This window comes from Engystomops pustulosus, chromosome 7 (assembly GCF_040894005.1).
Source record: "Engystomops pustulosus chromosome 7, aEngPut4.maternal, whole genome shotgun sequence".
Lineage (NCBI taxonomy): Eukaryota > Metazoa > Chordata > Amphibia > Anura > Leptodactylidae > Engystomops > Engystomops pustulosus.
The window spans coordinates 21073632-21091858 of record NC_092417.1 but is presented as its reverse complement, the minus strand read 5'-3'; the positions used below and the strand labels follow the sequence as shown (position 1 = coordinate 21091858).

General features: G+C 44.3%; 1 protein-coding gene across 1 annotated transcript in view; it reads left to right on the top strand.

Moving 5' to 3' along the window:
- Positions 1–15765, top strand: part of PEAR1 (platelet endothelial aggregation receptor 1) — an 87010-nt gene extending 71245 nt beyond the window's left edge. Inside the window, exons 14-26 of the mRNA XM_072115036.1 lie at positions 4506–4608; positions 4697–4843; positions 4931–5059; positions 5451–5579; positions 5725–5853; positions 6523–6651; positions 6738–6866; positions 10471–10683; positions 10768–10883; positions 11370–11484; positions 12366–12422; positions 12843–13055; positions 14805–15765. Coding sequence (XP_071971137.1) covers positions 4506–4608; positions 4697–4843; positions 4931–5059; positions 5451–5579; positions 5725–5853; positions 6523–6651; positions 6738–6866; positions 10471–10683; positions 10768–10883; positions 11370–11484; positions 12366–12422; positions 12843–13055; positions 14805–14968 — 1773 coding nt within the window. The 3' untranslated portion in view covers positions 14969–15765. The remainder of the gene's footprint in view (positions 1–4505; positions 4609–4696; positions 4844–4930; positions 5060–5450; positions 5580–5724; positions 5854–6522; positions 6652–6737; positions 6867–10470; positions 10684–10767; positions 10884–11369; positions 11485–12365; positions 12423–12842; positions 13056–14804) is intronic.
- Positions 15766–18227: the final 2462 nt, after the last annotated feature.

Sequence of the window (18227 nt, the reverse complement as noted above, 5' to 3'; positions counted from 1 at the left end):
AAGAGTCAGGCACAGTACCCCCATAACAGTGATAGGGATATGGCCCCCATAAAGAGTCAGGCACAGTCCCCCCATAACAGTGATAGGGATATGGCCCCCATAAAGTGTCAGACACAGTACCCCCATAACAGTGATAGGGATATGGCCCCCATAAAGAGTCAGGCACAGTACCACCATAACAGTGATAGGGATATGGCCCCCATAAAGAATCAGGCACAGTCCCCCCATAACAGTGATAAGGATATGGCCCCCATAAAGAATCAGGCACAGTACCCCCATAACAGTGATATGGATATGGCCCCCATAAAGAGTCAGGCACAGTACCCCCATAACAGTGATAGGGATATGGCCCCCATAAAGAGTCAGGCACAGTACCCCCATAACAGTGATAGGGATATGGCCCCCATAAAGAGTCAGGCACAGTACCCCCATAACAGTGATAGGGATATGGCCCCCATAAAGAATCAGGCACAGTACCCCTATAACAGTGATAGGGATATGGCCCCCATAAAGAATCAGGCACAGTACCCCCATAACAGTGATAAGGATATGGCCCCCATAAAGAATCAGGCACAGTACCCCCATAACAGTGATATGGATATGGCCCCCATAAAGAGTCAGGCACAGTCCCCCCATAACAGTGATAGGGATATGGCCCCCATAAAGAGTCAGACACAGTACCCCCATAACAGTGATAGGGATATGGCCGCCATAAAGAGTCAGGCACAGTACCCCCATAACAGTGATAGGGATATGGCCCCCATAAAGAGTCAGGCACAATACCCCCATAACAGTGATAGGGATATGGCCCCCATAAAGAGTCAGGCACAGTACCCCCATAACAGTGATAGGGATATGGCTCCCATAAAGAGTCAGGCACAGTACCCCCATAACAGTGATAGGGATATGGCCCCCATAAAGTGTCAGACACAGTACCCCCATAACAGTGATAGGGATATGGCCCCCATAAAGAGTCGGGCACAGTACCCCCATAACAGTGATAGGGATATGGCCCCCATAAAGAGTCAGGCACAGTACCCCTATAACAGTGATAGGGATATGGCCCCCATAAAGAGTCAGGCACAGTACCCCCATAACAGTGATAGGGATATGGGCCCCATAAAGAGTCAGGCACAGTACCCCCATAACAGTGATATGGATATGGCCCCCATAAAGAGTCAGACACAGTACCCCCATAACAGTGATAGAGATATGGCCCCCATAAAGAGTCAGACCCAATACCCCCATAACAGTGATAGGGATATGGCCCCCATAAAGAGTCAGGCACAGTACCCCCATAACAGTGATAGGGATATGGCCCCCATAAAGAGTCAGGCACAGTACCCCCATAACAGTGATAGGGATATGGCCCCCATAAAGTGTCAGACGCAGTACCCCCATAACAGTGATAGGGATATGGCCCCCATAAAGTGTCAGACGCAGTACCCCCATAACAGTGATAGGGATATGGCCCCCATAAAGAGTCAGGCACAGTACCCCCATAACAGTGATAGGGATATGGCCCCCATAAAGAGTCAGGCACAGTACCCCCATAACAGTGATAGGGATATGGCCCCCATAAAGAGTCAGGCACAGTACCTACCCATAACAGTGATAGGGATATGGCCCCCATAAAGAGTCAGGCACAGTACCCCCATAACAGTGATAGGGATATGGCCCCCATAAAGTGTCAGACGCAGTACCCCCATAACAGTGATAGGGGATATGGCCCCCATAAAGAGTCAGGCACAGTACCCCCATAACAGTGATAGGGATATGGCCCCCATAAAGAGTCAGGCACAGTACCCCCATAACAGTGATAGGGATATGGCCCCCATAAAGAATCAGGCACAGTACCCCCATAACAGTGATAGGGATATGGCCCCCATAAAGAGTCAGGCACAGTACCTACCCATAACAGTGATAGGGATATGGCCCCCATAAAGAGTCAGGCACAGTACCCCCATAACAGTGATAGGGATATGGCCCCCATAAAGAGTCAGGCACAGTACCTACCCATAACAGTGATAGGGATATGGCCCCCATAAAGAGTCAGGCACAGTACCCCCATAACAGTGATAGGGATATGGCCCCCATAAAGAGTCAGGCACAGTACCCCCATAACAGTGATAGGGATATGGCCCCCATAAAGAATCAGACACAGTACCCCCATAACAGTGATAGGGATATGGCCCCCATAAAGAGTCAGGCACAGTACCCCCATAACAGTGATAGAGATATGGCCCCCATAAAGTGTCAGACGCAGTACCCCCATAACAGTGATAGGGATATGGCCCCCATAAAGAGTCAGGCACAGTGCCCCCATAACAGTGATAGGGATATGGCCCCCATAAAGAGTCAGACACAGTACCCCCATAACAGTGATAGGGATATGGCCCCCATAAAGAGTCAGGCACAGTACCCCCATAACAGTGATATGGATATGGCCCCCATAAAGAGTCAGACACAGTACCCCCATAACAGTGATAGGGATATGGCCCCCATAAAGAGTCAGACACAGTCCCCCCATAACAGTGATAGGGATATGGCCCCCATAAAGAGTCAGGCACAGTACCCCCATAACAGTGATAGGGATATGGCCCCCATAAAGAATCAGGCACAGTACCCCCATAACAGTGATAGGGATATGGCCCCCATAAAGAGTCAGGCACAGTACCCCCATAACAGTGATAGGGATATGGCCCCCATAAAGAGTCAGGCACAGTACCCCCATAACAGTGATAGGGATATGGCCCCCATAAAGAATCAGACACAGTACCCCCATAACAGTGATAGGGATATGGCCCCCATAAAGTGTCAGACGCAGTACCCCCATAACAGTGATAGGGATATGGCCCCCGTAAAGAGTCAGGCACAGTACCCCCATAACAGTGATAGGGATATGGCCCCCATAAAGAGTCAGGCACAGTACCCCCATAACAGTGATAGGGATATGGCCCCCATAAAGAGTCAGGCACTGTACCCCCATAACAGTGATAGCGATATGGCCCCCATAAAGAGTCGGGCACAGTACCCCCATAACAGTGATAGGGATATGGCCCCCATAAAGAGTCAGGCACAGTACCCCCATAACAGTGATAGGGATATGGCCCCCATAAAGAGTCAGGCACAGTACCCCCATAACAGTGATATGGATATGGCCCCCATAAAGAGTCAGGCACAGTACCCCCATAACAGTGATAGGGATATGGCCCCCATAAAGAGTCAGGCACAGTACCCCCATAACAGTGATATGGATATGGCCCCCATAAAGAGTCAGGCACAGTACCCCCATAACAGTGATAGGGATATGGCCCCCATAAAGAGTCAGGCACAGTACCCCCATAACAGTGATAGGGATATGGCCCCCATAAAGTGTCAGACGCAGTACCCCCATAACAGTGATAGGGATATGGCCCCCATAAAGAGTCAGGCACAGTACCCCCATAACAGTGATAGGGATATGGCCCCCATAAAGAGTCAGGCACAGTACCCCCATAACAGTGATAGGGATATGGCCCCCATAAAGAGTCAGGCACAGTACCCCCATAACAGTGATAGGGATATGGCCCCCATAAAGAGTCAGATACTGTGCCCCCATTACAGTGATAGCGATATGGCCCCCATAAAGAGTCGGGCACAGTACCCCCATAACAGTGATAGGGATATGGCCCCCATAAAGAGTCAGGCACAGTACCCCCATAACAGTGATAGGGATATGGCCCCCATAAAGAGTCAGGCACAGTACCCCCATAACAGTGATAGGGATATGGCCCCCATAAAGAGTCAGATACTGTGCCCCCATTACAGTGATAGCGATATGGCCCCCATAAAGAGTCGGGCACAGTACCCCCATAACAGTGATAGGGATATGGCCCCCATAAAGAGTCAGGCACAGTCCCCCCATAACAGTGATAGGGATATGGCCCCCATAAAGAGTCAGGCACAGTACCCCCATAACAGTGATAGGGATATGCCCCCATAAAGAGTCAGGCACAGTACCCCCATAACAGTGATAGGGATATGGCCCCCATAAAGAGTCAGGCACAGTACCCCCATAACAGTGATAGGGATATGGCCCCCATAAAGAGTCAGACACAGTACCCCCATAACAGTGAGAGGGATATGGCCCCCATAAAGAATCAGACACAGTACCCCCATAACAGTGATAGGGATATGGCCCCCATAAAGAATCAGGCACAGTACCCCCATAACAGTGATAGGGATATGGCCCCCATAAAGTGTCAGACACAGTACCCCCATAACAGTGATAGGGATATGGCCCCCATAAAGAGTCAGGCACATTACCCCCATAACAGTGATATGGATATGGCCCCCATAACAGTGTCAAGGATAGTGCCCCCATAACTGTGTTATGTGTGCCCACAAGAGTCTCAGACTTGGTGCCCTCATACAACCTCTATAGCAATGTGAGACATCGTGTGAGACATAAAGGATTATGGGTAAACCTATGGCTTCCCCTCATACACATCCTCTGTACACAGGCAGGAAGCTTTGGTCCTGGCTGTACCCAGAAATGTGACTGTAAGAACTCTGACGGCTGTGACCCCGTCTCCGGCACGTGCCATTGTCTACCAGGATGGACAGGTGAGAGAACGGCAGAACAAATCTCATCTTATCTGAAGCTTCTTCTTGGATTTATCCGTAGTTTCATCTTTTATCCTGTTGTTTATAGGGGAACATTGTGAATATTCCTGTAAAGAAGGGTCCTGGGGGCGGAGCTGTAACATGTCCTGCACCTGTAAGAATGGGGCGTCCTGCTCCGCGGAGGACGGGTCCTGCACCTGCCCGGCCGGATACCAGGGAAGCCAATGCGAGAGCAGTAAGATCATCATCATCTCTTTATTCTGTGCTCCATGGCGCCCCCTGCTGAGTGAACCACTGGGTGACTCTCTACCTTCTGTTGCAGGCTGCCCTCCTGGACGGTACGGGAAGAAGTGCACCTTCTATTGTAAATGTTCCAACCACTCTACATGTAACCCCATCGACGGATCCTGCAGATGTTCTCCTGGTTGGAAGGGCAACGACTGCTCCAAGTGTAAGTACAAAAACCGCCCCAGAAGTCACTGATTCCATTGTTTTATTATATAATTTACCAAAAACTAGAAGGAGTGTGTGAAAAAACTAAGAACACCCATCCTGATAGAAATAATGAAGAGAAGTAGCAGCGATTCGCTGATAATCCAATGTACTTGATCATCAGTCAGTGTGACCACCTGTATAAAAGCAGAAGTTTGTGCAGTTTTCTGATCTGATGCATATTCAGGTTGTGGTAACACAATGCTAATGGAGAAAAGCGGCAGGAATGATCCTGTCACTGAACATCAATTTGTTAAGAGTTATAGGGGGACAATTCCAAAAATGTTAAGTCTTCTATGTAGGTTGTGTGCGCATACATTGATCCTCGTCCTGCCTTGTTCTCTTCTCAGCCTGTTCTCCAGGATTTTGGGGTAAGGATTGTGCCAGGTCCTGTTATTGTCATTATGGAGGACACTGCAGTCCTGTAGATGGGAGATGTGACTGTCTACCCGGCTGGACGGGGAAGACGTGCTCTGAAGGTACCGCAGCTGAATCACACATCTTTATGTATAGATCATTAATATATACGTCACATATGAGCTTTGTTCACTAGAAGTGGATAGATTTTCTATAAATATAATTTAGTAGGAAATAGTTATTTGCCGTTTGGCACTTTGCTTTCAGCTTGTCCTCTAGGATTATGGGGGAAAGACTGCGCCAATCTCTGCTACTGTCAAAATGGAGGACAGTGTAATGCGGTAGATGGGACGTGTACCTGCCCAGCGGGATGGAACGGAAAAACATGCTCCGAAGGTGCGGCTAGAAAAATAGTACAGGGATAATCCAATCAGTGGTGTCACAGTACACAGATAATATACAGTGATGTCACAGTACAGTGATAATACACACAGTGATGTCACAGTACACAGATAATATACAGCGATGTCACAGTACAGAGATAATACACACAGTGATGTCACAGTACAGGGATAATACACACAGTGATGTCACAGAGCATGGATAATACACACAGTGATGTCACGGTACAGGGATAATACACACAGTGATGTCACAGTACAGAGATAATACACACAGTGATGTCACAGTACAGGGATAATACACACAGTGATGTCACAGTACAGGGATAATACACACAGTGATGTCACAGTACACAGATAAGATACAGTGATGTCACAGTACAGGGATAATACACACAGTGATGTCACAGTACAGGGATAATACACACAGTGATGTCACAGTACTGGAAGGGGTATTCCACTTTGGGGAGCCTGTGTCCTCACAGCTGTGTTTCTCACGCTAATCTTCCATGCTCCGAGCTGCTCTGAGTGATATCTGGACCCTTTATGAGTAAATATAGTCGGAGCTGATGTGGGAATACACAAGACTGTGTTACTAGGGCATGTAATGATGTGTGATGTCTGTGACCAGTGTGTAATGTACATTGTGTTCTGTTATGTGTAGTCTGCCCCCTAGGGACATACGGAGAGAACTGTATAAACAAATGCAGATGCCAAAACGCAGCGGAATGTGATCACATGACTGGGAAGTGCTCCTGCCTGCCCGGATATCTGGGACCTTACTGTGACAATCGTAAGTCTGCTGATTGTTATCAATGGATGGATTATTCAAAGTAGCTAATTATATATAATGATATGCGCTTTGTTCCACACCCCCAGGATGCCCTCCTAGGACTTATGGCCTCAGATGCCACCAGGTCTGTGACTGTCTCCACAATTCCACCTGTGACCATGTCTCTGGTCACTGCCAATGTGAGGCCGGATGGTCTGGGCCTCGGTGTGAAAAAGGTACGGGAAGTCAGTCTATATTCCAATAATTCTGTGGTAGGATAAGCCTGAAGAACCTCAGGTGAAGGAGTTATAACCAACAGTGTCCTTCACGAGTTTCATCTCATAATCGTGATTAGAGGAATGGCCACAACCTTCTTCTGAAGACCAAGGTCTTGGCTTGAGGCTCTAGGCCCGATGCTAAATTTTATCTCTCAGAGGTGTCTTCAACTCCAACATTGAAGATGCCTTATACCGTATGTAAACAACCGGTTCTTTTGAAGACCAAGGTCATCTGGAAAGTGTTATGTGTCAGAGAGGTCTTCAAAGTTTAAGATACCTTATATCTAAAGAACATCTGAAGACCACCACTAAGTGAGAGAAGGTAAATAGATCAGAGGGGTACCCCTTGCATTATAGGGGAAGTTGGACAAACACTAAAGACTGATATTAGAATAAAAGTACATTTTTATTGGTGGCACAATGCAAACATATAAAAATATATACAAGTGACAAAAACAAGACACTGATATATGGATAAAATTTGTATGAAAAGGTGGCAAAAACAGGCAATAAGGTGTTACAGATACAGAAACGGAACTACCTGGACAGAGTGGAAGAAGATGGTATATACAATAAAAACGAGTGGAGCTGGGCCTAAGGTGTGTGTCACACCAAGGGTGTTATGTCAATGTGTTAATCCATCAACTAAGCATTAGTGCCCAACAAATGGGACAGAGTATGCTTTGCAGAAAAGGTAAATAAGTAAGTATGAAAACCAAGTGAAAGCGACAGCTCCTACCAGGTGAAGGGCGTAAAGGACCTCCACTGTCCAGGGTGTACCGTGTCCCCGACGCGCGTTTCGGCTCACGCTGAGCCTTCGTCTGGGGGTTGGCGTCTATCAGGTGTAGGAGGTGTATATAAGAAGAAAAAGAGCCAATAGGCGTTATGGGGAGAATTACGTGTGATCACAAACCTGCTGATTACAAAAACAGATGGTGTCGGATTTGTCACGTGACCCGCGGCGTCACAGAGTCACGTGTCAAAAAGCTCACTAATTACAGATGGGTCAGGTGGTGTCGGGTTTGTCATGTGACCTATGGCGTCATCGGGTCACGTGACTGAATATCGCGAGACTGTAACGTATGTTAGTTGCTAGTCTAAAAGCGCAAAAAAGACATTATAGAGCGCATGTATGTCTGGCGCCCCCTATAGAGAGGATATCTGATTACAAAGTAAGGAGAAATATATCGTGTAATATACTAATTTAGACCAGTTTGGTTGCAAAAGGTAAGTATCACTGATGTGTGAAGATTAAATAAGATGAGTTTGGTGGTTAAATACTGTGACCTGGTGTACCAAATATAATAATATAGTGCAAACTCTGAAGAAAATATAAATGAGTTATACTTTACAAGACAGACTCATAGAATTAGTATAATATTTGAAGAAAATATAAATGAATTATGCATGACAATCACATAAAATTAGTGCAGTATTTAAAAGGTAAAGTGACAAGTGCATAAAAAATTCTTTCAATAATCAATTGAATAAAGCAAATTCTTTTTTAAGAATATTCTGAATTCGAAAATGCAAAATGACATATAGGTAGATGGTAATTTTTAACATAAACCTTCTTGGGAAACAACAAAAACAATATGTTAAATGCCTATAGAGAGTTGGATGGTCCATACTACACAAAAGAAATTGAGTGGCATATGGGAAATACTGAAATTTTTGATAATAATACATATGTGCAAATTCTTAACATTATCATTAATAATTTTTCACATAGATCTTTACAAAGAATAAAATATCAACATTTGTAAAAGATAAAAATGATAAATCAGTTAAAGTACCTATGGTGTACATACACCCACATTTTTTGACTTAAAAGTAATAAAGTGCAGTGATGGGGAGTGATAAGGGTGGTGCAGGGAAATGATGGGGAAGGAGCAAGTGAATATGGGGGAGTGAAGGGAAAATGTGAGGGAACAAGGTGAATATATCAACCATTTTGCATAAATATATATATTACAGAAATAACAATAACAATATTGTCTTAGATTTATCATTTGGTATGGAGGACATATTCAGATAATGATACCAGAAATGTTCGTACAGTATAGTTACATATGCCTAAATACATGTCCTCAAGAGGCCGTGTCCTCGAAGAGCCAGAAGAGTTTTCTATGGACTTTGCGCAAGAGAGAATTAGTGATGAAGACAGGTTTGAATATATTTTCAATTCGATCTTATGTATATATCATCATTCGTATGGAAGGAATCCTAAAAGGCTTGATTATTATCGGTGATGTATAGTTATCGAATACTGTGAGAAGAAAAGATGCTGGAAAACAGAGAATATATACGGGTTAGCAACATAATAACAACAGTTAAAAACTGGTGTTCTAAGACGCCAGTGTATAGATGCAAGACATGAACACCGCAGCATTAACCGGGTAAGAATTTGAGGGGTGGGTGAGGGGTAGTTTTTGTTTTGTGGGTACGTTTATTGGAGAAATGGAGCAAAGCTAAGGGTCTCATTGAGACCTCTTGGTTTTAGGGTATTTAAGGTCCAAATCCAACGGGTTTCATGTTGGGCTAAGATCTTCTGGATCGGACCACCTCTGATTCCAAGGTCCACCTTTTCAATACCACGCACTCGCAGGAGACTTGGATCCGAATTGTGTTTCTCCTTAAAGTGGAGTGCCACTGGTTTACCCTCAAGATCTGCATCACTGCCGAGTGTGGCTTTGATGTCCCGCATGTGTTCCCTAACCCTTACTTTCATGGCCCTGCTGGTTAGGCCAATATATATCAGGTTACAGGGGCAGGTGGCGTAGTAAATTACCGCTGTGGTTCTGCAAGAAATATTTTGTAGGATGTTATAGGTTTTAGAACCTGATGAGTCCGTGAAGGTATATGCACGTTCCACATTGGGACATGCGATGCAGTTACCACAGGGTTTGCATCCCCCTGTAGGTCGATCTACTCCAAAAATGGTACCCGATTTTCCCGAGACATAGTGACTTCTAACCAGAAGGTCACGTAAGTTTTTGGATCTTCGGGCCGTTACTGAGGGGTAGGGTGTGACATATTTGCCAATTACAGGGTCCCCCAGAAGAATTGGCCAAAACCGTGCAAGTATTTGGCGCATTTTCCCCTATAATGCAAGGGGTACTCCTCTGATCTATTTAGCGCCTTTTTTGGATTTAAACACATTGGGTGCGTTTACACTGGGTTACCATCTATAATACCACAGTTGTATTACAGTTACACAGTGATCGACAATCTCTGTTAGCCGGTACCCATGTCCATATCCAATCGGTTTATTAAGTGAGAGAAGGGCAGTCAGTTGTGTTTGTCTTCGTCTCTGGTCTTCTAGATGGACATCTACCTTCATAGATGGCTTACATGGGGTCTCCAAGTGCTGTGTGGTCAGCACCTTAGCTATTACTATAGCAAGGATTATTTCTTTGAGGAGGTGGACCTTCTTCTCAAAGCCTTGGAAGGAACTTCCATTTCACTTTGGGTGCCCATAGATGTTCCCATAAATGGTCACAGTTTGGGTGTCGGCCCCTGGAGTGGCACAGTCTAACATCAAAATCTTCTTCATACACAGCACCTGACGTCCCATTTACAATGGTTCCGAAGACTTCAGTGAGTGCCGATTCCATTGGACCCATGATTGGCATCATCGCTTTGGTAATCTTGGTGGTGGCACTTATTGCTTTATTTTTGGTCTACCGGCACTGGCAGAAAGACAAGGAGAGCCGTAACCTGGCAGTGGCATACACATCTACTAGACCACCCAGCTCCGTGTATGAAGTCCCAGGTAAAACCCAACTATAACCAATCAGGATGTTTATAGTATGTCTATTATTAGCCAAAAATTCTCATGTTGCCTTTGTTCTTCTAGATGTGCCTCCAAGTTACATGCACTACTACACCAACCCCAGCTATCACACGCTGTCCCAGTGTGCCCCCAACCCACCACCGGTGCCAAGCAACCAAGACAGACCGGGCTCCAAGAAGGTAAATCTGTCCTCTTCAGTTTTCATACACTATAGAAATACCAGGTGGAAGATCCTCAAGCAAACTTGGACAAGTGTACATGATTCTGAGGGGCTCCTGATGAACAGATATTGAATCAACAGTGGTAAATGGGGTCCGTACAGATGCAACAAACATGAATAGTGTACTTACCTTGATCGAACCCCCAGTTCAAGTGTCACCGGGGTTATCTGTTGCTCAGCACTCATAACTCAATAGGGCCTCTGTTTGGCCACAGTAGGTGCCATGACACCTGAAACTTTGAGTAAGAGGACTACATTTCCCCATGACCATCCAGAGTCAATAAACAGTAACTCAAGGCTTGAGCTAAGATTCAGAATTTTGACCTTTTTTATATTTGACCCCACTGTTTTCCATACACAAACCCCATTTCAGAAGTTATGTGGGTTATGTGAATGGATAGAATAACCATTTTTGGTTTTAATTGAAATTTTTATTGAATTGTAGATGAATCCTCATTTTCCTAATGCGATGAATGCGGAAAGAGAGAGAATGAGTTGCTACAGTCCCGACTACAATGCCACCCTGCCGGCCGACTGGAAACATCAGGCTCCACCTAAAGGTACATGTGACCGAAGGCTACTACTAAAAGGGGATGTCCATTGTAGTAAAGGCAGCGCTGCTGGATCCTAATGCTAAGGCTACATTCACACAATGTTGAGCCCGCCGCACCGTAGCACGGCAGGCACACGGTGGCGCCCCCCAGGAGAGGCGCTCACCCCCAGCCCTCTCCATAGCGATATATGGTGCACAGCATAATATTACGGGGATACATAGGACATATACTATCTTTCTCCTGGCTACGGAACGGTACGGTGCCACACCACTCCTGCAAGGCGCCACGCGCCCATTGGCGTCTACGGGGGGCGTATATATACGGCGCATAAATGTCGGCCGTATATATACGTCCACCATAAGGTCGTGTGAATATGCCTCAGTCTGTAGCAGGTCCACCAACTCGATGTGTTGTTTATAAAACTGGTTTTCTAGTATGTGCATGAGACATCATATGAGCTCCCTAAGGCCCCTGCCCCCGATACCAATGGACCCTCTAAGCCCCCTCTGCATAGCAGGTCAATTCAAGTCATAACATCTTCGGTAATACAGACCAATTGTTAGCAGCTGAAAAGACTTGTCCACGTTCCCCAGTGACCCATATGGCACACGTTATATGTTAGCAACATCTGCTAGACTCATTGACTAAAGACTCAATGACCGATGCTCCATTATTCATGTTCAATAATCCATGAAAACCTCGAAATGTAACTTTCTTTTTACCCATGTGCTATTTACTACTGGCCCTAGCGATAAATGCTACATTCAGTAATAACTGCCTGGCAGTAAATAAGACACAAAGAAGGTGCCTGTATGATAATTGGTGGTAGAAAAGGTGGAGCATCTACAACTAGTAATATTACTTAATACTTGACTTTCTATTTTCAGGTCGACATGGTATAGACAGAAGTTACAGCGTTGGGGTCTACTATAATAAGGGAAATGGTGAGTAGACAATGATGGGTCTTATACTCCACAGCATCTACTGCCCTCCAGTACCCCCCCTCCACCCCATAATAAAGTTTCAGTAGAGGTGTGGGTTCTCCAGAACTACAATAGGGTTCAACATTTCAAGGAAGTTTCCTTTTCTGAACCCTTAACCCCTGCAGGGAGACATACCAGGACAGATTCCCAGGTTTTGCCGCTAGTCTGTAGATACACAGGGGTTTTTAGCAAGGATCTAAACTAGAGGTACATAGTGTACTATCTCAAGAATAAGGCAACAATATCCGACAAAGTTAGAGTCAAACAGAAGCCAAAAGAGAAGTGACGCCAGCTGCAAGAAAATCTAAGTATAGGTGGACAAATGGTTAATCTCAAAAACTCTCGTTGACCAATTATGCTGTAATTCACTTTATTCCCTAGATTACGTGAAAGACTCAGCCCTCAGCATCAGTAACAGCTCCATGAACAGCGAGAATCCATATGCCACCATTAAAGATCTTCCAATGCTGATGTCCAGAGCTTCAGAAGGGAACTACATGGAGATGAAGTCTCCAGTCCATCGAGAAATGTCCTATGCCGAGATTGGTCTATTTGATGAAGACGCCATGTACCAAGTAGATTCCCAGGAACAAGGTATTATATCTAGGGCTCCTGGAAGATTGTAAATCGGGAATGGTGGATACATTAATGTGTTCCTGAATGATCAGACTCTACGCATTAAATTATGATTTATACTTCAAAAAGTCTAATTCTTTAGTAGCTTTTCAGAAGAGTGTGAAGTTTTTAGGATCCCCTACATGTTTTCAGCAGGTTCAGCCAACTATTGATTCCCTATGGCAGTGGTGGCGAACCTATGGCACAGGTGCCAGAGGTGGCACTCGGAGCCCTCTCTTTGGGCACCCAGGCCATCACCCAGCACAAAGGTCAACATTCAAGACTCAAGTCCTGAATCAAGGAAGTGTGGACAGAGCTTGATTATCATTGTAGCCTCTTCTCCGGATCCATGATTCATCCTGTTAAAAGGACTTTAGAGGGAAACTACAATAACAATCCGAATTTCTCCTTCTTTTTCTTGTATTTGTGTCATCAGGGTGCCAATACGCTTGAAACCTGTGAATTACTTTAAATTGGCATTTGGCACTCAGTGCCTAAAAGGTTCGCCATCACTGCCCAATGGGGTATTCTTGACACTTCCCCAAGGGCAGATGTTGAGGGAGATGAGGATCAATGTTGGATTATAACTACATGATCACTTTGATTGTGGAGATATAAAATGCCAGTCTTGTATCTTTTTTTCAATTGAGTTGGCCAAGATAGCTCTCGACAACACAAGTGTGGGTCTAGTGGTTCTCACAAGTACATGGCCAACTATATGATGTGCTTCAGCAGACTATGTCCTCTCTAGATCCACAGTATTATGGGGGTCATTTACTAAGGGCCCGATTCGCGGTTTCCCGACGTGTTACCCGAATATTTCCGATTTGTGCCGATTGTACCTGAATTGCCCCGGGATTTTGGTGCACGCGATCGGATTGTGGCGCATCGGCGCCAGCATGCGCGCGACGGAAATCGGGGGGCGTGGCCGAACGAAAACCCGACGTATTCGGAAAATCCGCCGCATTTAAAAACGGAAAATGTGTCGCTTACCTTCACTCAGCCGGCCTTGGTGAATTCCGGCGCTTTCGAATGCTTTTCAGCGCAGCAGCGCCACCTGGTGGACGGCGGAGGAACTACCTTATTAAATCCCAGCCGGACCCGAATCCAGCGCAGAGAAAGCGCCGCTGGATCGTGAATGGACCGGGTAAGTAAATCTGCCCCAATATCTTCCATGGGTTCCCCTACACATTAGACTACCATTGAGCAGACTGAAAGGAATAGTTTCAATCATAACATTATCTCAAAAGAAGTTTTCCATGTTTGAAATCTTTAATGAATATTTTTTGCAAGGAACAATCATTTGAGGAAAGAAGATCTTTAGTAAAAAGTAAATTTATCTTTTGTCCAACTATTGGTTGACGGTTTCAAACTATATCAACTTTATCAGACAATAATGGTAAACATAAGTCTCATGTGTATGGGAACTCTTCCAGAAGATCTTCCATCCATGAATGATCACTCTCCTGGTGTCAGCAATGATTGTATCTCATCAGACGATTCTTCAGTGGTTTTATCCAATGTGTGTAGCCCCCCCCCCCCTTAGAGGTGTCCTATGAGTGACAACTGTGATGAGGGGAGGTGCATGTGTCGTAGATTAGGACATTAATTTCTTCTCTTCACTTTGGATCTAGATTTGTATTGCAATTGTTCTCACATGTCCTACCTGCTATTATCTCTTATACATCACCTTATACTTATGTTCTTGGCTTCATATCTTCCTTGCAGACAGCTTCATTCGAGGAGCAGCAGCTGCCTCCACCAGTTCTCCTCGAAACAGCGTCCAGACAAACCATTACGACTCTCCTAAGAACAGTCACATCCCCAGTCACTATGACATGCCTCCAGTCCGCCATCCGCCATCACCAGGAGCAAAGCGTAAAGCCAGATGATGACACCGAGGTACTGTATCTAGGGACCTCATAAGGCGGCACTGTGGAAGCCCAAGCTGGGATCTATGGGATCTTCATGCAGCTATTACCTTGTTGATCTGTGAAATAACTTCATGTACTGGAGGTTCTCACTTTTTTGCTCGGGGTACAATACAGATGAAAGGAAGGTTCGTCCTCACTGTGAATGAACTCCATGGTTGTAAATATACATTTTGAGGTTGGAGACTGGGATCTCTAAAGGAATATGCCAAAGGTCCGCAAGATATCATGATGGAGGCTGGACTCCCTGATGGGTCTCCAACATGGTCATCATGGAGATGGGACTCAAAGGTGTCATAGGTGTTCTTAAAGACATCTACAATCTTCTAATAAAAGAGACTGGACCGCGAGACATCTAAACTTCTTCTTGTATAGATTTAGTCTTCCAGGAGGCATCTACAACACCTTCTCGTGAAGTGGACTGGTCTAGAGAACATCCTTGCGAACATTTGTAATTAATATGGCATCTACCATATGTTCTTTTAACTGGGACGAGTTTTGCATCTTGTAGGTGAAGATGTCCCTTGTCACGATGGAGTCTCAATGTTCTGCCGACGCCTACGAAGACTTCCTAAAGGCGTCTACTTATGATGTTGGACATATGTTAGAATTTTGTAGAAAGTCCAGTCAAGGTTTGTGACTGGACATTTTGGACTGTACCAAACTTTACTGTGTGTCTACTCAATGTCTTGTAGAATTTAGAATATTCCGTGAAAATTTCAACATGACATAAATCTTTCATTAAAAAAAGAAAATCCTGAGGTCGTCACCGTATGGTTTATATATTTGTCTTACGATATACTGTGTATTGTTACATCATATCTATCTTCTCCATGTATTCAGCGCGGTTAGAGGACATACACAACCCGTGCCGTCTTTGTCAGCAGATGAGGATGGCTCAGGTGAGTCTTTTGTTATCTGGACGCCCTCATTAATAAGTCAGGTGATCACAAGTCCTCTGTCTATGGGGACAAGATACTGATATCCGCATGAGTGACTTATCCTGAAAGGAGAGCAGGTGCCATGACCTGACAGACAAGTGGAGCAGGCAGCCGTGTGTACAGGACATCACCATGACCGAGACACATAGTCCTCCACCTCAGAGAGACCAACACTGCTCCGGGACAGAGGAAAAGGGGACACCCAGACCAGTGCCCAACATGACAACTATAGAGAGGTGGAGGAGGTGAGTACCCGAGACATAGGGAATAAACAGAGATTGATCATTACATATATGGATGGGTAGACGGATATATGAGATAGATACACAACACTCATTTGCTGCGTTATGGTAAAAGTTGGAACCGTTTTTCAGTAGTTTTGGGGCCACGATCCTGGAAATGACACCTGTCTATCCCTCAGCTCTACTTTTGGAGATCTGGCATTGCCACCTAATGAAGTACAGGCCGTCCCCGGGTTATGTAAGACATAGGGTCCATAGGTTTGTACTTAAGTTGAATTTGTATGTAAGCCGAAACTGTATATTTTAGAATTGTAGATCCAGGCAACATTTTTTTTTGTCCCAGTGACAAATGGAGTTTCCAAATTTTTTGCTGTAATGGGACCAAGGGTTATCAATAAAGCTTCATTACAGACACCTTACAGCTGATCATTGTAGTCTGGGACTATAGTAACATCCAGAGAGCATCCAGCATCCATAGTAGCATCCAGAGAGCTTCACCAGAGGTCACAGGGGGCAGAGGGGTTCGTCTTTAAGTAGGGGTCATCTGTAAGTCGGGTGTCCTTAAGTAGGGGACCGCCTGACAATTTTAGAAATGAATGTCATACTGTGTGGCTGTAGACTAGAGGTTTTCCCTCAGGTCTCCGAAACCTTGACCTTCTGTGATTTTCTGGGATGAGGTGATCCTGGACATTGGATCCTCCAACAATTACCACCCTTCATATGTGTATCCCATCATCCGCGCTACCGATAAGAAATCATTAATTCTTGTTTAGGGTTTTTAGCTTTGAATCTATGTGTCACCACGATTGCGGCGATACCCCGTTTATATCATTTTTTTTTTAGCTGACTCATTTGGTGAGAAATTCGCTTGTTTTTGCATCATCATGTCCTAAGAGGCATAATATTTTTATTGTTTTGTATACAGAGCTGTTTGAGGGCTTGTTTTTTGCAGGACAAGCTGTACTTCTTATGTTGGGATAAATGTTACTTTTTAAATTTGGTTTTATGAGGTTGGATGTGAAAATATAATTTTTTGTTTTTTACAATTTTATTTTATTGTGTTCACCATATGAATTCAGCAACAATTTTATTTTATTGTATGGGTTGTTCCTGACGTGGTGATATCCAATATGTAGTGTTTTTGCAGTGATTTTTTTTTTAATGTCATTTTTATACCCCGTCCCGCCGAGGCCCTTTTTTGTTTTTGCGATTTCATTTTTCACTCCCCACCTTCATAAATCTATAACTTTTTTATTTAGATGTTTAGATGTGTCAGGGCTTGTTTTCTGCATCACAAATTGTACTTCATAGTGATGGTATTTAATATGCCATGCCGTGTACTTTGAAGCGGGAAAAAAATTCCAAATGCAGTGAAATTGGTGTAAAAACGCATTTGCACCGTTTTCTTGTGTGGTTGGATTTTACTGTGCTCCCCAAATGACAGGTCTACTTTATTCTTTGGGTTGTTACGATCACGAGGATACCAAATTTATATAGGATTACAATTAGAATTAAAATCTCCTGTACAAAATTTTTTTTTATTTTGCCATCTTCTAGCGCTAATAACTTTTTCATACTGCGGTGTACGGAGCTGTGGGTGGTGTCATTTTGTGCAACTTTTGATGACCTTTTCAAATTCTACCATTTTTAGGACTGTACGACCTTTTGATCACTTTTTATTGAATTTTTTATATTTTTCAAAATGGCAAAAAAAGTGCCATTTTGGACTTTGGGCGCTATTTTCTGTTACAGGGTTAAATGCAGTGAAAAAAAAGTTATTATATTTTAGATCGGGCATTTTCAAACGCTACAATACCTAATAGGTTTATGATTTTTACTGTTTATTTATATTTATATCAGTTCTAGGGAAAGGGCGGTGATTAGAATTTTTAGGGTTTTTTTTAATATAATTTTTTTTTTTTTACTTATTTTTATTTGTACTATTTTTCAGATCCCCTACTTTAACCCTAGGTTGTCTGATTGATCCTATCATATACTGCTATACTACAGTATGGCAGTAAATGGGGATTTTCCTCC